Raw genomic sequence first — 27,913 nt, 5'->3', positions numbered from 1 at the left:
ATTGACCATGAAATGTATGGAGTTGATCGTGAAATGAAGGGAATTGACCATAAAATGCAAGGAATTGACTGTGAAATGCATGGAATTGATCGTGAAGTGAAGGGGAATCGTCGAGATTGACCGTGCAATGCATGGAATTGACTATAAAATGCATTGAATTGACTGTGAAGTAAAGAGAATTGACCATGAAATGTATGGAATTGACCATGAAGTGAAGGGGAATAGTCGGGATTGACCGTAAAATGCATGGAATTGACCGTGAAATGAAGGGAATTAATCGTGAAATGCATGAAATTAACCGTGAAGTGAAGGGAATTGACTGTGAAATGCATGAAATTGACCATGAAGTGAAGGGGAATCGCTGAGATTGACCGTGAAATGCATGTGATCGCGAAGTAAATGAAATTGACCGCGAACTAATTAAAATTGATCGCGAAATGAATGAAATGGATTTTTGACCATCAACCTAATGGAATCTTGGAAAAATAACCAGGTTGGTTGGCTAAAGTAGCTTCTCCTACCCCAAAATCATATAGGGTACGTAAAGTAACTAATTTTGGTTTAGAAAATATTCTTATTAAATGAATAAAGAAAGAAATGAAAAAAAGAGAGAATTTTTTTTTTTTGATATGCTTATATATATATATATATATTTATATAAATATATATTAGAGAAAAGTGTAGGTAAAATAAAGTTCTCCATGTAAAAAATATAAAAAATAAAAAAGTTATATAAATTGGGACGGACTACGGCTACGGTTATAATCCGTAGCTGTAGGTAAGATTTGCAGGACTTTTAAGGCAAACTTGCCAGACGGTTCTGGACTTTTTCCGATCACACTGAAACACCTTCGATACATATCGAAGTACATTTCTTAAAAAGCAGGGGCATTTTTGACCTTTTGTAAGTCGTCGGTACGTATGGGGATTATTCTCGCGAGGTAAAATGAAGTGGATTTTGAAATGTAAATGGGCCATAAATGGGTCGTACAATTGCAAATTTCTCATCTATCCGACTAATGGCCAATGGAATGGGGTAGCTATTTGTAGCTATTTGAAAAAGGTACTGGGATGTAAATTTTATATTAATTATGGAGTTCTTTGTAAAATTTTCTAATTTCTTCTCTTTTGACATTTCTCCCTCCCTCACTCGATTCTCCCCACCGAAGCAGACGACAGAAGACGCGAAGGACGAATCAGCATCACCAGCAGAAACTCTCCCCTCCAATGGAGAGGGGATTTCCCGCCAGGACTCTACGGACCCGAAACGCTACCAACCCCTGAAAAGGCCAAAACGCGATGAATTTCCATAAGGATCAAAGTCGAACATCCCGCATCTCCTTCTACCTCCCTCCTCTCCTCATCGCCCTCTTCTCATTCTCTCTCCTCTATTTATACCCCCCTCAAACCCTAAAAAACCAAACCCTAACCCTAACTCCAACCCCGGATACGCCCCGCCACAACTACATCGTCCGCTTCGTCGACTACCGTCCTGCTGCCGACCATCGGATCTACCTCGAGTCTAGCCTCGGAGCGAAGGGATGGGCGTGGATCGAGCGTCGGAACCCTGCCGCGGCTTTCCCGACTGACTTTGGCCTCGTCTCAATTGAGGACTCGGTTCTGATCGAGGAGTTTGGGAAATTGGGAAGGGTGAAGGATGTGTCAATTGATTCGAGCTATTCGAGGAGCTTGTTTGTTGATGAAGATCGTGGAAGAGGCGGGGATTTCAAGGTGGAGAAGCGACCGGGGAAGATGTTCACGTCGATGTCTTGGGAGGAAGGAGGTTTTTATAGTGGGATTAGTAATTTGACTATTAATTGGGGAAGGAAGCTTTTCATGCAGGTATTCTCATTAACTGTTGTTGTGATTCTATGCACCTCCTTTTTTAAATTTTTTTATTTTTTTATTTTATAATTTTATTGAAGAGCTTGTCATTGTTAAAGATGTTTCATTTTAGTAAATTCTACAGACGGGTTTTCATTGAATTTTGGTGTTTTTCATTTCTTAGAGGTTTCTTTCTATTGGATGGTGCATTGCGAGTCCATTGTTTCGGTAATCTTGTCATATGAATTTTGGTTTTTCTGATTTTTTTGAAGAGCTTGTCACTGTGAAAACTTAATCATTTAGCACCTATACTTATAATTCAGCTTCATATTGAAATTGTTTTCTCGATTAGTAAATCCCAAATACTTGATTTTATTGAATTTTGGTGGTTTTTCAGTTCTTATAAGTCTCATGCTATTGAATGTTACGTTGTGAGTCTATTATTTTTGTAATCCTGTTATATGAAGATCAGTTTTCCAATTTTCTTGAAGAGCTTGTCATTGTGAAAAATGTTTCATTTCAGCTCCTCTAATTGTAATTCAGTTTCATATTAAAATTGTTTTCTCAAATCCTAACTACTTGATTTTGTTGAATTCTGGTGTTTTTCATTTCTTTAAAAATCCTTACTATTGGATGTTGCGTTATGAGTCCATTACTATTGTAATCCTATTAATTTGAATTTTCGTGCATGTAGTTGTTGTTTCTTTTGTATCATTTTATTTTGGAATTTGTTGCCGACTTGAAAATAATTGCTTGTAGCTAATTATATGGAATTTATTACCTATAATTTTATTTTTCTTGTTTTTGAAGTCATTGGATTCATCATTGGATTTGGTAAAAAATTGTTTTTGTGATAATGAATTTTAATGCACGATCTTAAAATTTCTTGTGTATTTTTAGTCACTAAACTTGTGATTATCATTTATAGGTATTTCATTTTTAGCTATTCATATTTTTATTAGATCCAGTATGTATGGTTTCTTATGATGCCTGTATATTTTACTGCAATTTGTCAATGCGATTTTTAATTATTCATTTTAAAAGCAATTATGCACTGTACAAAGCTCAGTTACCATGGTTATGATGGTATAGAGGTCCCAAGTTACATCGCTGTTTGGAGCCGAGAAGCTCTGGGCTAAAGGGTATACAGGCGCAAAAGTCAAAATGGCGATATTCGATACTGGAATTCGAGCAAATCATCCTCACTTCCGCAATATTAAGGTTATATTCTTCTCAGGGGTAACGATTATGAATTGTCTGGGTCTCTTTATTTATGTGTTTGAATAATTCACATGTTATTAATGATGTTTATATATTTAGATATATTTAGTTAGGCTGTTCTAGCTTCAATGGCTGAGAATTGAGATTATTAGTTAGACATCAGAACAGATGCTCAATGAATCATAAACAAAAATGAAAAGAAAGAAGGAAAAAGATTGTATTTATCCCAAAAAGAGAAGAAATGAAGAACACGTTTAAAGCCAACCCCATGCATGGCCCGTTCACAGCCCTACTTTTTGGTGTTCTTGTACTTTCTATTTTTAATGCATGTAGGAGGGTGGGTCAAGCCCATATCTCGACTGGACGGTGCTCTCTCTCTCTCTCTTGAGGTTGTATGTTTGAGCCTAGCTTTCTAGCTTACCTACAAAAAGAATAGAGCACCTAGCTGAATAGTCAATTTCATTGACTCCATTGTTTCAGGAGCGAACAAATTGGACCAATGAGGACACACTGAATGACAATCTTGGACATGGAACATTTGTGGCAGGAGTTATTGCTGGTGAAGATGGAGAGTGCCTAGGTTTTGCTCCGGACACAGAGATCTATGCTTTCCGTGTATTCACTGATGCCCAGGTACTGCAAACTATGTCTGTAGAATAACTTGTGATCATCTTTATGAGTCAGAAGCTTGTAAATTATGAATTTGCAATTTGGTGGATGGTTGTGCTTTCCTATTTATGCTGTTTCATTTCTGTTGAAAATTGGAATAAGCAGAAATGTTGTGCCACCTGCTTGGATGAAAGAGGGTGTGCACACTGATTTTATGTGGATTGGGACTTTTAACTATTGGTGCTTACGAAACCCATAGCCATGCAGTCATTGACCTGCTGTTCAAATTTGTCAGCGGCTAGGTTGCTGGTTGTAGACTTGTAGACCCGTAAGCTGTTTAAGTGCTAATCATCCAGTCACTGAACTTACTGTGTGTATGCTTGTATCATACTTCCCAGGGAACTCATTTTTGAGTATTCGATTCCTCTATGTGAAAAGCTGTTCCTTTAACCACTTCCTGCCTGTTTCCTAAAACAGGAAATCTTTTTGCTAAAATTGGGAAACTTTCTTCCTAAAAGCAGGAATCGACTTATAGATTGACTTATAATTTAAATCTGTGTGCTGATCTAGCATTATCCCTTGTTAGAATGTCATTTTGGAAAGTAAAAAATTAGGTAGAAATAGAGAAGCATTTTGACTTTTAAGTTCGACTACATAGTTTTTGAAAATGCTATAAATATTATGTTTATTCATCCAGCCAAGAGAAAGTAAGAAGGGTGAGAAAGAAGAAAGAGTGAGAGGGAAGAAGAGGGAGAGATCCACAAAATTTGGGATTTGGAGATCTTGATTATTTCATCATGAGGTCATTTCCAAAGGGACCCATGACTTGAGTCTTACACCATTCATGACCATCACCATCACCATCACCATCACCATCACCAATCATCTTAACCTTCCTCCAAGTAACTTGGGACTGGCTTTTAATAGATTGGCTAGAGCTTTTTTATCAGCTGCACACTGGAGGACATCAACCTTTCTCTTTTACTCGACTTTGGAACTCAACATGGTAGAGATTGACAAAATGTTTGCCTAGAAGCAAGGTTATTAATCTTGTTGAGAATAAATGAAAGCCTCCATGGCCCTGCATCATTTTTTGGTATCCACAAGATGAAATCTACTAGAATGACCTCGGTGCAACTCTTGTCCAAGTAAGATGAAGAAAAGATCCTCTGCCCTCAAGAATAATTCATTCATGCCAAACCTTCACCAAATTTGACAGGAGTTTCATGACACATTGTCTTCAAGCAACCGCCAAGCACTGATGGTGGTCAAGCTCATCACCCTACCCACCTAGTGCCTAAAGAACTCACTGCCTGTGAGTCTTTTGCAAGATATAAAAGGGAATGAAGGAAAGCTTCTAGGCTTTTCAAATAATAATAATAATAAGAAGAAGAAGAAGAAGAAGGAAAGCTTGTAGGGGGGTTTTGGTCACTTTTCTGAACAAGGAAGACTGGTTGTTTTAGCATTTAGCAGTCCAATTAGGCAATCTTTGTGGTTGATTTGTTAACCATTTAAGTGTGTTTTTGTTTATTGATAGGAGTTTATTTTATTTTATTTTAAGATAACTAGGATTTTATTAAAAAGGAAAGAAGGAAAACAAAAATACAGCACTGAACCGCCGAGGTGGCGACCCAGCTATGTCCCCCCAAAAAAGAAGATTACATCCCTTGATCTTATCAATGGTGGAGGCCCATTCAATAATGAACATTTTAGCCCTTTGGGACACGCCCTCCACCAACTTACTAACCCCTTTAAGTCATCCTGCATTCCTTTCTTCCCACACCACCCATCAAACAACAAACAAGGAAATTCTCCAAAGGATCGTCCCTTCTTTTCCCAAGCACACATCATGCCAAGCTTTCAATAACTCGCCAGCCGACCTCGGGGATGCCCGCACCACGTTGAAGCGAGATAATATGTCCCTCCAAATCAAACCAATGAAGCAGCAATGGACGGGGAGATGATCCACCGTTTCCTCATTCCCCATACAACATAAGCAAATATTAGGAAGAATCATTGCTCTTTTTCGCAAATGATCAACAATCAACACCTTCTTACTACCAACCATCTGATGGCCGCTATCTTAGGGGGAAGTTGATAGTGGCAAACATGCTGAGTTAGCACCTTGTTTCTTGTTATGGGAGCTTTACTAAGAAAGGTGTGGAAGGATTGGACTGAAAATTCACCAGATTTATCATGTCTCTGAACCATCCTATCTGAACAGGAAGAATATGGGAGGCACAAATGAATACGATTCAGGAGAGCTACGAAATCTTCTACCACTTCATCGCAAAGATTTTGCCTGCAAGGAGGGTTCCACACCACCTGAAAATAGTTTTTAGCTCTTCTTGGAAATTGGATTTTTTAAAAAAACCTTTTAGAAATTGGAATTATTTGTGATTACAAAACTGAATCAGGAGCGGAAATAGAGTGGGACATGCAATTCACCACCAGAGCACCATTGTATCCCAAACAGCAACAAGCACTTAGCAGTCCTATTTAGCAAGCTTTGTGGTTGATTAATTAACTAGTTAAGTGTGGTTTTGTTTATTGATAGGATTTTTTAGCACTTATTTGAAATTGGAATTATTTGTGATTACAAAACTAAATCAAGAGGAGGAGCTGGACATGCAATTCACTACCAGGGTACCATTGTTTGCCAAACAGCAACACACAATAGTTGGTTAGTAGAAATCTTGGCAGTAATGAAAGATTTTTGTCAAACCTTTTCTTCTTTTCATGAATTTTTGAAGAATCCACCAAATTATTCCTGCATTGGATGATATGCATCTCCAAAGCACGTTGATTGTGTGTAGCTGAGATGTGCTCTAATACCAATATATAAGCATATGGCTCTGGTAGAGGAAAAAAGTATCCATGTTCCATAGATGTTCTTCAATCTAGACAAAGCATGGAGATGTTTGTTAGATTATTAATCTTGCAGTTCCAACTGAATATATTGTTTTATATGCACTGTTTCAATGGTTGAGATGCACTTGGACCAAGGCTGTTTACTGTCTCCAATGAATGCCAACTTTAATTTCTTAGAGAGAACACTTTGCTCTTTCCTTAAGTTTCGTGGAAATTATTTATTCAAATATATCTTCATTTAAAACTTTCAAAATTATATATTTTGCATTGGAACCTTTTTTATTTAGTTTAGATGGTGTATTGTTGGCAACATTGTGAGAAGCTTGTATTCAGCCTAATTGCAGGTATCTTACACATCATGGTTCCTTGATGCATTCAACTATGCTATTGCAACAAATATGGATGTGCTTAACTTGAGTATCGGTGGCCCTGATTATTTAGATCTTCCATTCGTGGAGAAGGTAAGCTTTCCTTGATGGGGCCTTATGTGCCCATGTAATCTAGTTCTTTAGACTTTGAAGCATCTTGTCTTCCACATTGATCTTTTTTGTTTATTTATTTATTTTATTTTTTTGAGAGGTAACAAATTTTTTTTAAACAAAGCGCCATAAGGCAGCAAAGAATACAGAGAAAGCCCAAAAATGAAGCAAACAAACCACCCTGCCAAATTACAAAGCAAAAGGGAAAATTTCTCCTCACCCTTACACAATCCCCATTCTGAAGCAAAGCCCCTCCTGTCCCTATCACCCACTCATAATTATGGGTGACATTTCAAGAACATCTCCCATTTCTCTCTTCCATAGTTTTCTTGCCATATTTGTTTTATCAACAGTTACTGTGGGTGGCCTCTCAATCTCTGTGCTTGACATGCCTGCATGCAACTAGTATGCAAGGGTTCTTGAATGCACACCATAAACCTGTAGCTGACAAGAACATAGCATGTGGCTATTTTTGACAGAATTTAGAATTGTCTTGATAATTTTGTTGGATGCCCTGTTAAATCTGGTTGCTACCACTCTGGCAGCATAATGTTTTAGCGTTTCAACTTCATTTGCTACTTACTGTTAAACATTGTTTGATGGAAATGAATATAGTTGCTAACCACAATCATATCATTACACTAAAAGATGACTACTCAAGCCTGCATGCGTTGAGAAGGTAGCCCATGGTTCTGGTTGTGCCTCTGCAGTCTTCACTGATGATTATTCAATAATCATGCTGGGCTAAGCCCTGGGGCACAATGATTGCCATGGTACATATAGAGGGAGTAGGAAAAAGGACTCCTTGAAATGAAGAAGTTGTGGGCAGGGCTAAACAATAGAATCTCATGGGTAACATTCTGCTCAGGCGGATCCGCAAGTAGCCCCCGCTCACAATATAAAGGAATCATGGTTGAAGCAGTCAGTGAATCCAATATTTGGAAATTAAATACAAAAGGAGCAAGGAAGGCACAAAATGTTTCAATTTGTAAAATTGGATTCTAGATGCTAAGATCTCTTTTAAAGGATTGTAAAATTTGGATCAAGTCGCTTTAAAATCTAAAAAATGAGGCCAAATAAATCTAAAAAATGAGGCCAAATAAACTATGTTCCATCATTTTACTCATTCATGGAATTACCATTTAGTGATCAACTATATAAAGCATCTTGAACATTTATACCTTCAAAAGAGTCCACTCAAATGTTGCCTGCAATTCCATTTCATTTCCCTTCGATGCATCTAAAATAAACTTCGAAACCATCCACCATGAAAATTATTAGCCTATTTTTTAAGTTATCATATGATTCATAACCCCTTGGAAATAGGATTTGAGTTTAAACATCAATCATTTTGATGGGATTCATTTGTCCTGCATGACAAGATCTGTTTTGTAAACCATTGGATTTTTAGAATTACTAGTTACATCCATTTGACTCCAGGATATTGTTGAGCTCAAGGTATTCTGTATCGGTAACGGTGGCCGTAACAGTTACTACCATTACCGATACGGGTATTGGCCGATATAGGGGTGTAAGGACCGTTATGACCTCCGTAACGGTTGAAAATTTTCTTTTGTCCAAAAAATTCTGAAAAAATATCTAGAAAATCCAGAATAATGTAAATATTCCAAATATATATTCATTTTTTGTTTTGAACATGTTAATGGTAGAGTAACGGTCCACTCTTTGGTGAGAGTATTGTATCGGGCTGTCTAGTGAATTTGTGAACATGATTATATCTCTAATGTTTATACATCACAATCAAAAGCATTAGAACTAGATATCAGAAAAAGGCAAAAATACTACTTTTTCTATTTTAAAAAAAGTGGCCCTTGGAGCTTCAATTTGCTCAAACCACTTCAATCTACGGTTTTAATATTAAAAACTATAGTAAGAGTGATCGAAATTTGTTGTAAAATGACCTAGGGGAGTTTTTGGAATGAGAAAAGTGAAAATATGAGAAGAAAATTTGATTTAAATAGAAAAAAAGTGGCCGTTTTTCGACTGTTAAGGGAGTAACGGTTATTATGCCCCGTACGGCCTTTACGGCCATCGTAACGGCGTCCAATACAGTCCTAAAAAACTAACTGCCCTATTTCACCCCTGTACTGCGTAACGGTCATGGCCATTACCTATACGTATCGGCCTTTATGGGCGTATCGTAACAGATACGTAGCACCTTGGGTGGGCTTCTTCAGTTCTTCTATTTGTGGAAACAAGCAGACCACTAATAGATTCCCAAGAGGTGGGGAAGAAGAAAAAGAAAAGAATAAAGAAATGTGATTGTTGTTTGATTCCCGCTGTAAGAATTAAAACCTCAACTGTAATTCCCCTTCCCTGACTATGTTAGTTCGTTAGTTTGTATATCTTCCCCAAATAATGTTAAAACTTCGGCTGTGCTATTTTGAGGATTTAGCAGTTAGGCTATCAGTCCACCCCTAATTGCTGGGAGAAGGCTAAGATGGTGGTAGTGACGATGATAGTATCTGTAATTCTTTATCTCTACCAGGCAGTCATTTGTCTAACGTTTGCCAAACATTTCTTGGAAGCAATGTGCCACAATTTTAGTTGACTCCAAATAGCTGGCACAAGGCCATGATGATGATGACATCAGTGTCACTGTCACTATTTGTAATTTTTTGGATGCTTCTTGGCTGCTTTGTTAAGTTTTGACACGGGAATCTGCTCTATTTATATGGTCCCATAAAGGTATTTTTTTTGAAAGATGTCCCATGAAGTATACTTTCTACTTCATTAGCACAATGACTTTGTAGGATACTTCATAATGGATCTCCATGCATCCACTTCCTTCCAGGAACAGTCATATATACAAAATTTTCACAATGCTTGCTCTTAATTGCTTTCAAGACAAGAACGGCATCATGTTACTTATCAACATATCTTTTTATTCTAACCTTGAAGAAGCCCATATTTTGCATGCATTCCCTTCAAGAGTTGAGATTCTGAGCTGTATGAAGATGTGCACTAGAACTGTTTGTTTCGTCTTCCTTTGTAAAGATTTTATCCACCTATTTTCATATTCATGTTTCACATTGCTCATTCACATGTCAGAATGGATGTCCTCAAAAATAAAAAAATAAAATAAAATCACATTACTGAAAATTTCACATTTAAGTATGTTCTTCTAAAAAAAGAAAATCAGTATGAATGTCCTTGCCGAAAAATTCTAATTTGGACTAATGTTAATGACATCTAATATGGCTAAAACTGTCACACAGGTTTGGGAGCTGACAGCAAATAACATTATTATGGTTTCAGCTATTGGAAATGATGGGCCATTATATGGTACCCTAAATAACCCAGCAGATCAAAGTGATGTTATTGGTGTCGGTGGCATCGATTACAGTGATCATATAGCCTCATTTTCTTCACGTGGCATGAGCACTTGGGAGATTCCCCATGGGTAGGTTATTTCATTTGCTTTTACTGGATTTAGTTGTATTCTTATTATTGGCTTCCAGCTAGGTTTTACTTTTATCTAAAAGCTTTAAAAAAGTAAATTGGCTTGACTCACTGTCTACAGTCGCAGCTAGTCACAGTGTTTTCTGCAGTTTAAGGTCTGAAATTCTTGGTTTGGTAGAAAGAAAAGAGTCATAGAGCTGTGTCCCTTTTATACTTTCTCAACTCATCATTATCTTCCCTATCAATTGATTGCCATGTAAAATGGGTGTAGATTGTAGTTGGAGATGTACAAGGTATCAAGCATTTTCCGTCCTTTCCCCAGTCTCTATTAGATGCATAGGTTGGCCTGAATGTATGTCATGTTTTCCTGCATTTTGGATGCTGTTATTGTCCATCAATTTGAGAAATCTGAATCTGAACGCTTGAGGACCTAGGATTTCCATAGACTGCAATTTGGTCCTTCTAAGCTATAACGCCCCAGATTTTGTAACCCAAATTTAGTACTCGTTTTCTGAAATCTTGAGTGTCAGCCTTTAAGGATAGCCCATGTTTCACAATATTTCAATTATCATTCCAAAAAGTGAGCATCGCGGTAGAAGAAAAGTAAATCATGCATAAAGGGAAAATTCAAAATATACATCCCAAGATATCCAAGTGGCTGCCTATAGGGCTTATATAGATCAATGTCTCAAGTCTAAATAAAATACAAAATTGAAACAACTCAACATTGAAAGGAATCTAAAATGCAGCTAGTCTAGAGCTACAAGATCATCCAACTCCTCCTGGGTCAAATACGACCATTTGTCCCTCGCATCAAAATCCTACTCCATGTCAGCATGTACCTGTCCATTATATATATGATATATCACCTGCACCAATTGATTTTTTTTCTCGATAGCATCAATGGCTATCCCAGTGAGCAACACCCCCAAGATTTACCAAACTATCATAATTTTTAATTATGGTTTACAATTGTAACACAAGGAGACAATATTCCATCTATAATTCACAAGCACAACACAACAAGGTACAATTTTCAATTTATAATATGAATTTTTATTAATGCGAATCTTGTTTAAATGCATTGATACACGGAATGCTCATCAGCTAGGGGATGCACATCTAGCTGGATCAATGAATTAATCTTTCAAACAGTTAGCCCATTCATGCAATAGAAAAAGTCTTTCAAACAGTTACTCATTAAAATGAAATGAGGGTCATTCGAACAGTACCTTGGTCTTTCAAACAGTCAACCAAGCACCTGATAACGCCCACGTGCCACGTATGCATGATTACGCATTTCTTTTATTAGTGTAATTTTGCAAACAATCCATTTATGTAAACACTCAACCACTAGACCTATTGTGATACAAGTATAGCTTACCATAAAAAATATCCAACAAAAATAGTTCCTCCCAAAAGCCACATGACAAAAAGTCCATTTAAGGACATAAATAAAAATGTTTAACTCAAAAGGTAACTTCTAATAATAAAGTGGTAAATCCACAACAACAATTCAAAATCTCCAAGTGATAAACTAAGCCACACATCCATCCAACCTCCAATATACATATCTCATCATTTGCATTCATATGTTATGAATAGCAATATACATGTAAAATATTCAACACAAGTAGACTAAAATAAATAAATCTCACAATTGATTAGCTTATAGCATGCTAGAGTCTATAACATGTAAGATTACTAAAATTGAAATCTATACATGTAAATAAATCAGAATAATCATATATGTACATGTAAAAAAGTACTCAAACTGAAATAATCTTATAACTAATTTACTATTAAATGATAACAAAGCAAATGAGAAATTAAAATAAACTAAACTATCAAATTGAAATTAGCATTTAGGATTTTATCCTACAATTAAATTATACATAAATAAGAAATGATCACTAGATTAAACAAGTATGAAATCAAGGAAACTAAACTAGACCACCATAATGATAAAAAGCTTGAAGGGTGTATCTCATCTTTAAGTCGAATCTGACACAACTCAATTTAAACTCAAATGAAAGTTGACTGAAGGTAGATATGCATTTTGGGAAAATTCAATTCCCTATGATATAATCTAAATTTAAAATCAAATAATTTAATTTAAGCTGAGAGCAGAATCTTTTAGAAATCGACTCACCTCTACAATCCGACTTAATTCGAATTTTAACTCGAACTCGACTCGGGATTAATATAGTTCAAACGAAAGAAAATCTAACAAGAGATGACTTTAATTACACAATAACACTTATAATCAGTTAGCTACAACTCCACTTAATTAAGAATTTAAGGAAAAACTTTAAAATTTAAGTAAAAACTGATCTTAGTAATCCGTCAAAAGATCGCATATTGGGTTTGAACACAATTAGTGCCCAAACTCGTGCACTGCCGGGTTCCGAACGACCCGACACTAAGTGTTTAGAACCTGATGATTTCAGGCCTAATTAGGCTATAAATGGCCCTCTTTCATTAGGGCATCCCTTTTTAGATATGGAAATTTCAGAGAGAGAGAGAGAGAGAGAGAGAGAGTCATGAGAGCGGGTCTTTATGACCTAACTTAGAAAGAGAGAAGAGAGTGAGTTGCGTGTGGAATTTGGCGAGTTGATGGACATAACTGTCGTGTTGACTTAACACCAGGACGGGTTGAATCCGAGTTATGCTCTAGTCAAGAGAAAAGGAAGGAAAGTCGAGAGAGAGTTAGGGAAGAAGAAAACAAGAGAAGAGAGGTGGATCGCGGAGTTGTCGAGTTTGTGACTCATTGTTGAGACTCAGTAAGAGATTTGAGTTAATCCTAGGGTCTGGGGCAAGTCCAGCTTGCTGCTGGGTCTTCGAAGACAGGAAAGGAAGGAGAAAGTAGGTGGGAGGTGCGGGAGAAAGCATCCCATCGAGTTGTAACAATTGTGTCACTATTGGCTCTATTACTGAGTCGGCTCACAGTTTCTGTTGGTACTGGGTTGCAACGTTTGTAACAGTTGCAACTTAGGCGTTCTCTGGTTAGATTCTAGAGGAAGAAGGAGATAAAAGAAAGAAAAAGAAAGGAAGAAGGAAGAGGAAGAAGAGAGAGGAGAGGATTGTCTATTGACTTAACTCGGCTGAGCCTCGCTATTGAGTTACTAGGCGAGTCTGGCTTGTTTTTGGAGATGAGTCTGGACGAGTCTGGTCATCTAGATTCTCTGTCGGACTACCAACAGGCGCAATGAAAAGAGAAGATAGAAGGTGAAGATCGAAGGGAGTAGGGATCTACATCCGGTTTGAATTCGGAATCTTATGGTGGTTGTCGAGTTAACTTGGTTACTCGCTAAGTCTATCATTGGGGGCCCCAGTTTTCAAATTGATTCGGTCCAGTAATTTCAACATATGATTTGGTAAGTTTGAGGTTGCGCCGGACGAATCGAGTCAAGCGTTTAAGGTGAGTAAATTCTAAAGTTTTTGCTTAAATTCTTAATTAATTGGAATTGTAGTTAACTGATTATAAGTGTTATTGTGGAATTAGAGTCATCTCTTGGTTAGATTTTCTTTCGTTTGGACTGAATTGATTCCGAGTCGAGTCGGATCATATAGGTGAGTCGATTTCTAAAAGATTCTACTTCAAGCTTAAATTAAGTTATTTGATTTTAAATTTGGATTATATCATGAGGAATTGAATGTTCCCATTTTTCGCATGTAGATTTTCCTTTAGTCGGCTTCTATTTGATTTTGGATTGAGTTGTGTCGGATTCGATTTGAAGGTGAGATACACCGTTCAAGCTTTTCATTATTGTGATAGTTTAGTTTAGTTCCATTGATTTCGTACTTGTTTAATCTACTGATCATTTCTTATTTATGTATGATCTAATTATAGGATAAAATTCCAAATGTTAATTTCAATTTGATAGTTTAGTTTAATTTAATTTTCTCTTTGCTTTGTTATCATTTAATAGTAGATCAATTATAAGGTTATTTCAGTTTGAGTACTCCTTTATATGTACATATGTAATTATTATGATTTCTTTACATGTATAGATTTCAGTTTTAGTAATTTTATATGTTATAAATTCTAACATGCTTTAAGTTAATTAGTTGTAAAATTTATTTATTCTAGTCTAGTTGTGATGAATGCTTTATATGTATATTGCTATTGATGACATGTGTGTGTGTGTGTGTGTGTGTGTGTGTGTGTGTGTGTGTTGGAGGTTGGATGGATGTGCATCTTGGTTTGCCACTTGGAGATTTCGGATCGTTGTTGTGGATTTGCCACTTTATTGTTGGAGATTAGCTTTTGGGTTAATTTTTTTTGGTTTATATCCCTAAATGGACTTTTTGCTATGTGGCTTTTGGGAGAAGCCTCATTTGTTGGATATTTTTTATGGTAAGTTTTACTTTTTGTATCATGATAGGTTTAGTTGTTGAGTGTTTACATAAATGGATTGTTTGCTAAATTGGATTAATAAAAGGAATGACTAATCATGCATACATGGCATGTGAGCGCTATCAACTGCCTGGTTGACTATTTAAAAGACCAATTTACTGTTCGAACAACCCTTATTTCATTTGAATGGGTCAACTGTTTGAAAAATTCATTCTCTCACATGAATGGGTTGACTGTTTGAAAGGTATATTTATTGGTCTAGCTGGATGTGTATCCGCAGATTGATGCGCATCCGTGCATTTAAACAAGATTCACATTAATGAATATTCATATTATAAGTTGAAAATTATAGCTTGTTATATTGTGCTTGCGAAGTGTGGATGAAATATTGTATATTCTTGTGTTATAGTTGTAAACTATGATTAACTATTATCATGGTTTGGTAAATCTTGGGGGGTGTTCTTCATTGGGATAGCCATTGACGCAATCGAAAAACAATTAGTTGGTGCAAATGATATAGATAATGGACAGGTACATGCTGACATGGTTCAGGATTTTGATGCAGGGCCGTATCCGTCTCATGAGGAGGTGGATGATCTTGTAGCTCAAGACTAACTGCATTTTAGATGCTGACATGGTTTAGGATTTTGATGCAGGGTCGTATCCGTCTCATTTTAGATTCCTTTTAGTGTTGAGTTGTTTTATTTTTGTATTTTGTTTAAACTTGAGACATTGGTCTGTATAAGACATATGGGTAGCTACTTGGATATTTTGGAATTTATATTTTGGACTTTCCCTTTATGCATGATTTGCTTTTCTTCCGCTGCGATGCTCACCTTTTGGAATGATAATTGAAATATTGTGAAATGTAGGCTATCTTTAAAGGTTAAACACTTGAGATTTCGGAAAACGAGTATTAAATTCAGGTTACGAAATTCAGAGTGTTACATAAGCTCTTATGAAATAGTCTGATAAGAATGCGATTGTCGTCAAGGGATTCAGTGCACGCAGAATGATAGTAAGTGCGTCGACTGTCAGGGTCGCCCATACGATCATACTTGTGAAAGTTAGACAGGGAATTCCCTTGTGCTAATCTGACTGATGGGAAGAGACGGAAAGAACTTCACCTATACATTGCAATGAACTTTTCACAATTGGATTCTATAGGGTCAGGAATTATAGGGTCCTGATGTTTCAGGACATGTATATTGCTCTAATGCCTGGATCTGTAGTCCACAGAGGTGGACCCATATCATGGTGATTTCAGAAATTGATGTGAATGAGCCTTGCTATGATTGTTGACTATTGTCATTGGGAAGGATACTCACGTTCTCATATACTTGGCTACTTCCCCTTGACCTGTCTTCCACTCCACACAAGTTAAAGGCTTTTATTCCATAGTGATGAAAGGCTTTTTTATCCAAAGAAATCCAGAGAGGCCCTGACCATGGGAATAGCCCAAAAATATGCCAAATGGACATGGCGTCCATCTGCTCAGTGTCCTGTAAATGAATGGTTGGAAGAAGCTGAGCAGCAGTCAAAGGGCAAAACTTGGAAAAATCTTCTAGCATTTATCTACTACGCGATGGAAGTTCTGCATTGGCAAAATTTTGGCAGTCCAAGAGCTGCAGAGTGCAATCTCTTCTCAAATATTTCAATCCATAAGCCAAACAAATATCTCAACAAATCTAACTGCTATATGTGTGAGAAAACAACAGGTGACTGATTTCAATCTAATTTTGGTGGCAGTTTATTATGGTCATAATATGCAATCAACAGCCTATTATTGCATGATGGGACATTTCAAATTTCTATTTGCGGTACAGATATATTAGTATGAGGTCCACGTGAAATCTTTCACATACCTTTACACAGCATATGTGCCAACTTTGAGAGTGTGTGGAGCATCTGAGAGCTGCATAAGGTGTCCCCACCATGAGGTGATCATTTGCAGAAATCAGTCTGCGCCACTCATCAAGTGGACCACTCCTATTTGAAAAGAATGGATGTTTAAAACTTCCCAGCATTCCACATTCAATGTTTAAGACAAACCCAGCTGACAAGTTGGATTGTTTTGATCTTCTTCATGGTGGGGGCCACTTTATGCTCTCTCTGTAGATGTCTCACAGACATGCCTGGTTGGCATGTGTGCTGCGCCTAGTGTGTTTGGGGTTGGCAAACTTCATATAGCTATTAGGAGTTGGGACTGCTTTTGCATCACTCCCACCCCTGAGCTACATTTCATTTTGTTTAGGCCACAAATACGAAAAATGGATCCTATGCATGTGGAAGCCTTTGATAGCCATTTAGTTGGATATTGCCATGTTCCAATCAGCATGTGACAACTAAACGCGCATGTGATGCTCTTTTTCTTCACCCTGGCAGTCGACATTTGCAACTCCTGTTCAGTTTGATTCTTGTGATTGTACACTTATAGTCTAAAAGCGATGCTTGCAGATATGGCCGTGTGAAACCAGATGTTGTCGCATATGGCAGGGATATCATGGGCTCTAAGATCAGCACAGGTTGCAAAAGCCTCTCAGGTACCAGTGTTGCAAGTCCAGTGGTTGCGGGGGTTGTATGTCTGCTTACTAGCATCATCTCCGAAGGCATCCGGAAAGATATTCTAAATCCTGCAAGTATGAAGCAAGCACTGGTTGAGGGAGCTGCCAAGCTTTCTGGACCCAACATGTATGAGCAGGGTGCAGGCAGACTTGACCTGTAAGTACTCTTATTCTAGACATTTCCATAAACTTTGCTTTCAATAGAAGATAATAGCACTAATTGTCTCGTTTTCTGTCAGCTTAGAGTCATATGAAATTCTGAAAAGCTACCAGCCTAGAGCCAGTATTTTCCCCAGTATTCTTGACTATACAGACTGCCCTTATTCCTGGCCTTTCTGTCGCCAGCCACTCTATGCCGGTGCCATGCCTGTTATCTACAATGCTACCATTCTCAATGGCATGGGAGTGATAGGCTATGTTGAAGATTCTCCAACGTGGCAGCCTTTTGATGAGGTGGGCAACCTGCTCAGCGTTCACTTTACATACTCGGATGTCATCTGGCCATGGACTGGTTTTCTAGCACTACACATGCAAATCAAGGACGAAGGCGCGCAGTTTTCAGGGTTGATTGAGGGCAATGTAACGGTGAGAGTGTACAGCCCATCACCTAATGGAGAGAAAGCCCCACGAAGGAGTACATGTGTGCTCTGGCTGAAACTAAGAGTTGTTCCGACTCCTCCAAGATCGAAACGGATTTTGTGGGATCAATACCACAGCATTAAATACCCACCTGGTTACATCCCAAGGGATTCTTTGGATGTTCGTAATGATATACTGGATTGGCATGGCGACCACCTGCATACTAATTTCCATATCATGTTCAATATGCTGAGAGATGCTGGATACTTTGTGGAAACACTTGGATCACCTCTGACATGCTTTGATTCTGCTAGGTATGGGACACTGCTGATGGTGGACCTTGAGGATGAGTACTTTGTGGAAGAGATTGAGAAGCTGAGGGATGATGTCCTCAATCGTGGGTTGGGACTGGTAATGTTTGCTGATTGGTATAATGTGGACACCATGGTGAAGATGAGATTTTTCGATGATAACACACGGAGCTGGTGGACGCCCGTAACCGGAGGTGCAAATATCCCTGCAATAAATGACCTTCTGGCCCCTTTTGGGATTGCTTTTGGGGATAAAATACTGAACGGGGATTTCTCCATTGATGATGAGCCAAGTCATTATGCGTCTGGAACAAATATAGTGAAGTTTCCAAGAGGTGGGTATTTGCATAGCTTCCAGCTTCAGGACAGCTCAGAGAGCGGCGCCACACAGAACATATTACAGGCTTCTGGTATGACCAAGGTGAGGAGGCCTGAATCCGTCTGAATATTTAGTTTCCTTGCGGAACAGGATTTGTGCAGCCATCACCAATTAGTTGGGATAAGGCTTAGATGCTTATGAGGATGATTTCTGATAATGATATATACAACAATATTTCTGGTGTTTTCTGAAATGAGAAATTTCTTGTGGTATTGGAAAATTATTAAAGAACTGCTCAGAAGAAAGTGTCTTCAGAGACTTCCTATTTCCAAGGGGAGTGTGTATTTGACTTTTAAACTTACAGGATTGATTGAACACTTTAGTGAAAAAGCCATTCAAATATGGAAAAATAGCTTTTCATAATATTAATATAGGAAATAGACTTTGCGAAAAGCAATAGATTTTTACAATGTCTAGTCAACCAAATACAAATATCACAATGCTTCCTCATGTCGTTTCTTTCTTTCTGTTTTAACTTTTTATTTCCCCCTCTTTTGGTTGGAACTAGGTATCAATATATCAGCCGATATAATATTGTATCCATCCTGTACATATCATATATGTCAACATGTATTGGGCTCATGGGGAAACCAATATGTGATGCATTTTTGTATTGTGTCAATACAGGACTAAATCGGGCAAATTTCACAATGATGTTTGATACAAAGCATGTTCAACTGATACATACCTAGGCATGCTGATTCATATCATTTTTAGAGCTGGCCGATGTGTCACACTCAAAAATCCGATACCTGAGTTGGCCAGACCTGACTTTGTATTGCAGGTCCTGATTTATGATTTAAGCATTCACAACCATTATTTCACAAATATTATACCACACCATTTCATACTTTCATAAAATATATCTGTTAAGTAAAATCTTCCAATATTCCGAAATCCAAACCACTCTTTCACTGAACTCTTTTTGTTTTTTGTTTTTTGTTTTTTTTTTAAACATCGGATACAACTAGGAAAGAAAACTACGGCTAGATACATAGCTAGGTCTCCACTTCACTTCTCTCCCTGACTTAACTCTGCATCCTGAAATGTTACCCAAGATGGGGTGAGCTTACACAAGCTTAGTTGGATCATATCCGTTCCAAAATTTGAAATTTCTAGATTTATATTGACATATGGTCGAATTAAAGCATAGAGAAGGTAAGATCATGAATTAAAATACCGTAATCAAAGAGATATTATCCATGAATAAATTAAATGAATGTAACCTCTTGTGCTTGTGTGCTATTAGGGATAAACTAGGGCAGAACACCCATGTTACTTTTAGGACTGTCCAGGATAGAGCACCCATACATATACTTTTAGGACTTTCCAAGGCAAAGCACTGTGTTATTTTTAAGAATATCTCAAGGCAAAGCACTTGTGAATATACTTTTAGGGCCTGTTTGGATGCCTGTAAGTTCTTTAAGTTGTAAGTGACTTATAGGTAAGTCACTTACAGGTAATCCTGTTTGGATGTAAGTTGTAAGTCACAAGTTGGTTTTTGTGTTTGGGTAATCTGTAAGTTAAAGGTAAGATGTTGTATATTCACATCGAACCAAGTTTAGCATAGGGAATCATTTCAAAATGTTATGCTTGCATTTAAAAAAAAAAAAACCTTGGCACCAAATGTACAATTTTGTTAAGCCCATCTAGATAAATATTTAAGCCAATTCTCAAGCTAAACCAATCATCAAGTTGGCCATAAAAGTGGGCCCACAAATTCAAAATAACTATACTATAGAGTAATAACTCAATATAAGAATTGGTAGGAAACTAAGGGAAAATTTTAATTGGGCTCATTGAGAAATCCTTTTGTTGTAGCTAGATGATTGGGTTCTTTGTCGGATTTATAACAAGAAGAACGACTTTGAGAAAATAGGTGGTCCCCACTGTCATGGCCTCACCGAATATAGAGTAATAACAAGAAGAACTATGAGATTGTAGAACTAATGGACAGTGTGGATATATCAATACATTAGGTGGTCCCCATTGTCATGGCATCATCGAATCAGGCCCGATTCAAAAGAAAGAAAAAAAGGAAGCTTGTAACCTAGCAACCACGACAATTGTAGAGAGAGAGAGAGAGAGAGAGAGAGAGAGAGCTGATTGTAGGTAGGTTGTTGGTGCATTTCTCATTGTTTCCCTCTTTTCAAAAATCCGAACATTGGGCCTGTAAGTCACTTACAGGGAAGTGACTTCTCACCCCCCAGCCCCCAACAGTTTCCTGGAAGATTTGCCTGTAAGTGACTTACAAGTGAATTTCCTCCCCCAAACACCACCTGTAAGTGACTTCCTTGTAAGTCACTTACATTTTACCCAACTTCCAGGCATCCAAACAGGCCCTTAGGGAACCCAAGGCAGAGCACCTGTGATCTCAATCTCAATTCTTAGTCAATGATAACATGCATATGATATGAAATGTAATCTCACAATCAGTATTCTATTTAAAGGACAAAGCACCCGTGCATATACCTTTAGGTCTTTCGAGGGTAGAGCACCATGTTATTTTTAGGAATATCTCTAGGCAGAGCACTCGTGGATATATTTTTAGGGAACCCAAGGCAGAGCACCTCTGATACTCTTAGGGAATAACCCAACGCAAAGAACCTGTGATCTCAATCTCAATTCTTAGTCAATGATAACATGCATATGATATGAAATTCAATCTCATAATCAATATTCTATTTAGAGGTATAAAATACTAAATTCGTAATTTTATTTACAGACCACACATCTTCTTACCCTTAGAATAATGTTCACAATTCTTTATAAGATTCAGAGATTTATAAATACTTCTAAGATCAACAACTAATTAACAAAACTAAAATTTCAGAAATATCAATTTAAAATTAATTTAACTTCCTATTAGTAGTTCTTGAGAAAATTCTACTAAAATTCTAAATCTGAAAATTTTAGTTAAGTTAAAATCCGAATTATGTAATTTAACATGTGAGTTTTAATTTAATAAGATATAGGAAATTTTGAATTAAATTCCAAATGTAATTATTTCATACCTAAAATTTAAGTTTTGACAAAATTCGTTAAATCGATAAGTTTCTTTTTTTTTTTTTTTTTCAGATTTTAAATCTAGTTACAATCTAACAGAATTTAATTCAGATTATGGTCAAATCTTTATAATTTAATTTAATTAAATCATGTAAAATTTAATTTTTAATAGAATAAATTTCATTGAGTTGGAATTTATATTGAATTAATTCTATACTTTAGTAAAAATCATTTTTACTCAATTAAGTCTAAAATTTCATAAGTAAAATCAAATAAATTGTAATTTCAAAATTCGGATTAATTTGGATGATATAATATTCAAAATTTGGATTAATTAATATTTAAAATTCGAATTTAAATTAAATAATGAATTCAATATTAAAATTTTTTACTTAACAAATTTCAACAATTCAAAATTTAACTCAAGTTATAATCTAATTTTAATAACATCAATTAAATAAATTCTGAAAATTGAATCTTAATCCAATTATAAATCTGAAAATTTATTTTAATTAAAAAATTCAGCAATAGATTAGCAAGTATGAAATTTCAAAAGAAAAGGAAAGACACTTATTAGTATGTAGACCCAACTCGAACCCGACACAAGACTTCACTCACGCTCGGTGCACATTGTGCACCCATGTGGAAACAACCCTCCTCTCTCTCTCTCTCTCTCTCTCTCTCTCTCTCTCTCTCTCTCGCCAGCGAGCTTTCTCTCTTCTTCTTTTCATACTACAACAGCATAGTGACCCTGTTGTGATGTGCAAACGAAGGAGACAACGTGCAGATGTTGGTTGCAAACATCGTAAGATTGAAGGATACTAGGTGTTGGTTCGGACAGTCTAGATCAATTGGTGATGGGTTTTCTTGGTTTGTCAAATGGTCGACTTTAATGGAGAATTGCTATTCCTGATAGATCTTGCTGATCTAATTATGTTGGACGGTCCTGATGGTCGAGAGGAACCTTGGGGGCCCATGATTTTGATGGTTTTGATAAGTGAAGCCGGTGGGTTCCAGAAGTGGATCCTTCTGTTGTCGCATGTAGTCAACGAAGGAGTTGTCGGCGATGGTGTAATGGCGTGCAGTTCGGTTCTCGCAACAACAAGATTTCTTGGCAATTGGTTTCAATGAGGGAACAGTAGATGATGGATGGTCTAGATGATGATGATTAGATGGGTTCTTGCGGAGTCGCTGGGACTGTTTTCATTCTCCAGCCGCTCTTCACCGAAGTAGGAGAAAGGATAGGGAGGGTCGGCGTTGCAGTGGGTTCATGACAGTGAGGTTTGAAGAGTCAGAAATGCCGGGGCTTTGGGATGGTGGGTCCCACAATTTGGACATTCGAGATCAGAGGTGGGTTCCGGGATTGGAGGAGATGGGACAAAGGAGGAGATGGAGAGTGGTGTGTGGGATGCGGATTGGTTGTGGAAGTCTTTTGTAGGGCCTTTCTACGACGTAAAGCTAGGTGGGGTCCACCACGATGTAATGAGAAATCCACCCCATCCGTCTTGTTGGATCATGTTTGGACCTGAGCCCATAAATGACGTAGATCTAAGACTCAAGGGGACCGCATGATGCGAAAGTGGGTAGGGAAATGCCTATTGTTGAAACTTCCTTGGGGTCCACCGTGATGTTTATATGCTATCTATACCGTTCATAAGGTCACTCCTACTGGGATGAACTGTAAAAACAAAAATATTAGTCTGATCCAAAACTTATGTGGCCCCATGAATGTTTCAACGGTGGATATTCAAGCGTTCTTCTTTTTTCTTTTCATTTTTCACACACAAATCTCAAATTTGATCATCCAATTGGAATGAAACTTGACACCCAACCACAATTTTACTTGCTCTATCCAACGAGCCTAATTTTGCCAAACAATCTCTCATCAATGGCTGCGATGCGTTTTAATAGCTTATGGCTACCTATGGGTCAAAACAAGTATGTAAATATTCTATTGGTAGATACGAGTGCGTGTATGGTTAGATGATGAGATAGGGTTAAGATAATCGGACGGTTAGGAGCCTAGTCGTATCAATGGGTTAACATACAATCACTTTCATGGATAGATAACTATAAAGCGGGTTTTGAGATGGGTTGGTCCAATGGTCCAACAAATGAACGGCTTAGATTGATGGAGTTGGAGGATTTGTACACTTCAGTTAAGGGTAAGAATTGATGGATTGGTCTATCTTCTTGGTTAGGTTGTTTTGGACGATTTAGGTACGTTATCACATGACTCAAAGGGCTGATCTAGGTCACATGGGTTCAATGGTCATTAGTGATGTAAGTTTATAGTGAGGATTGCGTCGTGGGTCAAATGAATATGGATTGATCTCTAACTTTTATGGGTTTGGTATGAGTCACCATAGCTCAATCTTAGAATGTTTAGAATAAACTGATTTGACGTACAAATGAGTAATCTATTTGGGAAGATTTTTAGTGTAGTTAGGTGGTCTTAACTGGGTGGTTTTGATACACAGGTCATGGGTCATGATCAAGTAGGTTTAGTACATGTTCAACAATTAAATTTGAGCTAGATTATGATTTACCTGGTGATCTTGTGAGCACGAGAGTGAATGTACACACACACACCCTAGGTCGTATAATTACTAATTACATAAATCTATATTTAACAAATCTATCGCATGAATCAATAGCCACACATTGCACAAATTATGAATGTGTGGATGATTGGATGGATTTATGCATATATGCTTAGATGAATGCAAGTGTAAGCATGCACACCAAAATACCGGGTCATTACATAATATGTGCTCGGATGCCAATGTTTTGAACCTTGTGTGGAATGTCTATAATTGAACTATTTACTTGGGGTGCAATTCTTGCTTAGGAATCCCACAATTCCTATGATTATTCTAGTCATTAAGAACCTTTAAGATTATTGTAGTCACAAAAATAGTTTTAAAAGCCATTAGAAATACCTTTAAACAATATTATAGTCATAAAATAGCTTTATGTTCTTCCTTTTCTTGCTACTTTTACTCCCACCTCATGCTGCTGCTTTTAACTGAGGATAGGGTTCTAACTGGGCCAGGCCAGCCTGTGCCTAGTCTGTTCGGAGTTGGATTTGGGCTGAACCTGTAGGCCTGTGCGCTGTTTCTGGCCTGGGTTTCTAGCTCCAACAATTGCCCTGGGTCCTCAGTAAGTAGGCTGGTTATGGGCCCAAGTCCTTGCAGGATTATAGCTCATGGTCTAGGCCTGGACAAGCATTGCCTTGCTTCCCAGCTGCAAACATGCTGTGTGGATGCCAAAGGCAAATTCTTATGTTTTTACTCTATTTCTGTCAGATATATGAAATATAGTTTTGGTCTTCCTACAGGTTGACTCTTCTGTTCTTGGCCTTGTGGAGGTGGGTGAGGGCCGGATTGTAGTATATGGGGACTCCAATTGTCTGGACAGCAGCCATATGGTGACCAACTGCTATTGGCTCCTCAAGAAAATTCTTGATTTTACTAGCAGAAACATCAAAGACCCAGTTCTTTTCTCTGACTCAGCTAAAAAGGATTCGCCTCTCCATGAAGATGACAATCAATTGCCTTCACGCAGAACCGATGTGAACTTCTCTACGTATTCTGCGGTTGTCGGTAAGGAGTTGATCTGCCGGAGCGACTCTAGGTTTGAGGTTTGGGGAACAAAAGGTTATGGTTTCCGAGTGATGGGGAGAAACAGGAAATTACCGGGATATCCCACTGTGGATTTGGGGGTAGATTTGAACATGACAACAGATAGCTCCGGCTTTGGGTGGGGCAAATTGACTGAGAAGGAGGGAAATTTGTCTGCAACCATTATCAGGAAAAAATTCAACAAAACGATGGATTTTTTGGGTTTGCTGAACAGTGATGAGGTAAGGAGTTGGAATTATGTAACCTGGATCTTTTTCTGTTCATCTTTTTTTTTTTAAAAAAATAAAAATTATTATTATTATTATTATTTTTTACTTCAGTTGGTGAAGGGAGAAGCCATTTACGACCATTCTAATTTCTAACTGATAAATATAATCATCATTATCATCATCTAAGCCTTATCCCAATTATTTGGGGTCGGCTAACTGAGAAATACAATGACCCTTGGTGATACAATAGAGTGAAGTTGTACTCGTCTTTTTGTAATTAGAAAAGAATGAATGTGCGTGTGCGTGTGTAACCCTTGGTAATACAATAGAGTGAAGTTGTACTCATCTTTCCATAAGTAGAAAAGACAAGCGCGCGCGCGCGCGTGCATGTGTGTACATGCGCATCTCTTCTCTTTCTCTACGAATTGCATTCATGAAATAAATGAATAGGGTGCCTCTCATTCGAAGTTGCAGGAGCTCTTTTCTTTCTCTACCAATTGCATTCATGAAATAAATGAATAGGGCGTCTCATTTTTAGAATGTTCCACAGAACTTTTGTAGTTTTAACAAGCCTTAATTTGCATCTTTTGGGGTGAAGATGTTGGGTCATATAAAAGTGATTAGGCTACTATGTGCGTCATGCACATTTTTCAGATGGTGACGACTTATCCACTGTACGTGTTGTACATATAAATGCATCCACTACGCATGCAGCATACTAAGAGTCTAGCTCTATGTAAATCATTTAGCAACCGGTTCCTGAAACGGTGTGATTTTCACACAAAACTTTCAAAGTCTATCAACATGTTCCTAAGAGGTTTTTAATGTACTTTTTTTGCTTGCAGCTCGATATGCCCATGCTAGTAGCAAGTCAGTGGCTTCTGCCCGTTTTTGTTACTGGTACAGGTAAATGTAAACCACAGGCTCACTCGCCCCACCCATGACACACCAGAGCTGTGCATGATGTGGCCCCCAACATGTAGATGACGTGGTGCAAAAACAAGGCCTATCCACTCATCAGGCAGGCTACCTGTGTACAAGAACAGTGGATGGTTTAAAATAACTTGGTAAAGTCCACATGCAACATACGGCAGTGGGCCTCTCAGTGAGTTGACCCACTGATTATCTGCATGATGGTAGCCACCTTATGCACGGCTTAAATGTGTGCATAACTAAGTTTCCACAATCATCTGAATTCCTGAAGATTCATCATTTCTTTCTGTTGCTGTATATTAATTCATCCACTTTTTTCCCTCAGTTTTTTTGCTATTTTTGAGCTTCTGGAGAATGCGACAGAAGCGACGACGACGGAGAAAAGGATCAGCATCAGGGCGTCTTGCAAATTTGTTGTAGTCCTAAAATACTTGAGAGCACATGCCATGCCATGCCTGACTCAGTGATGTTTCATCAGAAGTTCAGGGGTGCTTGTTCTGGTGTTGCCTCAAATAGTATTTATAATTGTTGTAGCTCTATTTTTTTTTTTTTTAGTGTTTTATATGTTTGATCGGGTGAATTTTTGGAATTAATCATATCATTGTGCGGCATGTCAAAACTACCCCAGGCAGGATAAAAATTCAATTGCTTTGCTGGGGAGCAGAGAATGAATGATGGCAGATGTACTTTAAATCAGAGGAAACACCTAGAGATTGCAACTTCCACTTACATGGGGCATGTTTGATCATCATATGTCATCTCCTATGTTATTTTCTTCCAATTACCATTTGCTTAATCATATATACACATGGTGCTTGCACACATGGTGGCATCGTCCTTGGACAATTTGCTTAAACCCACTTTCTTTTATTTTCTACTCTTCTTCGTTGTTGTTGTTGTTGGTTTTTTTTTTTTTTTTTTTGTAAAATAAACAAAGGGTAAGCCATCCCATAGGCAAGTAAGGTTAGCCCTTCCCCTCACAAAGCCAAAATTATACAAATGCAGAAGCATGGCTGAAATAAATTGTGAAACCTTCAACAAATCAAATTTGGTTGAGGTAAAAAAATATGGAAACCCAAAGACAGGTTGATAAATTGGTGAATGAAAGAAATCAAAGGTGGGCCACACTAATTAGATCTTCTCACTCAAAATTCAGTCTGTTTCACCTAGCTCAGCCATAATTTACCAAAGAAAAAAGGTGGATGGATGACTTCCAACTGAGCATAACTGGGCGGCATCAGAAACATCATCTGGGATGAAAACTAGGACAGGTCATTCACCACTGAAATCAAAATACTTCTGATGATCTGAATCAGTTTAGTGGATTATTCCTATTTTTGCTCCAGGTGATCATCATGGTTTGGTTCACTCATTTCATGGCTTGGATGTTCCAATGAAGTGATACACAAGCCGGAAAAAAAAGTTTGTTAACAACTAGGTTGCATATGATCATTTCTTGGAAAGAAACAATGACAGTTTCTACTGACCAAACAACTACGAC

The 27,913-nt window shown here is 37.6% G+C and overlaps 1 protein-coding gene across 3 annotated transcripts; it reads left to right on the top strand.

Annotated features, from left to right (window-relative positions):
• The first annotated feature begins 1,070 nt into the window (after positions 1–1,070).
• On the top strand, positions 1,071–27,141 carry LOC131256775 (subtilisin-like protease SBT6.1). 3 transcript variants are annotated; one of them, XM_058257819.1, is made up of 10 exons: positions 1,071–1,842; positions 2,917–3,045; positions 3,526–3,678; positions 6,870–6,986; positions 10,244–10,428; positions 17,245–17,508; positions 17,591–18,662; positions 24,967–25,491; positions 26,325–26,385; positions 26,738–27,141. In XM_058257819.1, exons 1-10 carry the CDS (start codon positions 1,300–1,302, stop codon positions 26,830–26,832), a joined length of 3,144 nt encoding a protein of 1,047 aa, XP_058113802.1. In that variant the 5' UTR covers positions 1,071–1,299; the 3' UTR covers positions 26,833–27,141. The 3 variants fall into 3 exon arrangements, with proteins under 3 accessions (XP_058113802.1, XP_058113808.1, XP_058113811.1); XM_058257828.1 differs by having other exon boundaries at positions 1,072–1,842; positions 18,245–18,662; XM_058257825.1 differs by lacking the exon at positions 6,870–6,986.
• Positions 27,142–27,913: the final 772 nt, after the last annotated feature.

The sequence above is a fragment of the Magnolia sinica genome, chromosome 1, assembly GCF_029962835.1.
Source record: "Magnolia sinica isolate HGM2019 chromosome 1, MsV1, whole genome shotgun sequence".
In the NCBI taxonomy this organism is placed as follows: Eukaryota; Viridiplantae; Streptophyta; class Magnoliopsida; order Magnoliales; family Magnoliaceae; genus Magnolia; species Magnolia sinica.
The sequence above is the reverse complement of the archived record's forward strand: the minus strand, read 5'-3'. Positions and strand labels throughout refer to the sequence as shown.

Bases quoted from the DNA above. Each gene is read 5' to 3' on its own strand.
- LOC131256775 (XM_058257819.1), top strand. From the start codon at position 1,300: ATGAATTTCCATAAGGATCAAAGTCGAACATCCCGCATCTCCTTCTAC. The intron at 6,987-10,243 runs GTAAGCTTTCCT...ACTGTCACACAG, and splicing joins ATCTTCCATTCGTGGAGAAG to GTTTGGGAGCTGACAGCAAA. The intron at 26,386-26,737 runs GTAAATGTAAAC...TTTTTCCCTCAG, and splicing joins CGTTTTTGTTACTGGTACAG to TTTTTTTGCTATTTTTGAGC.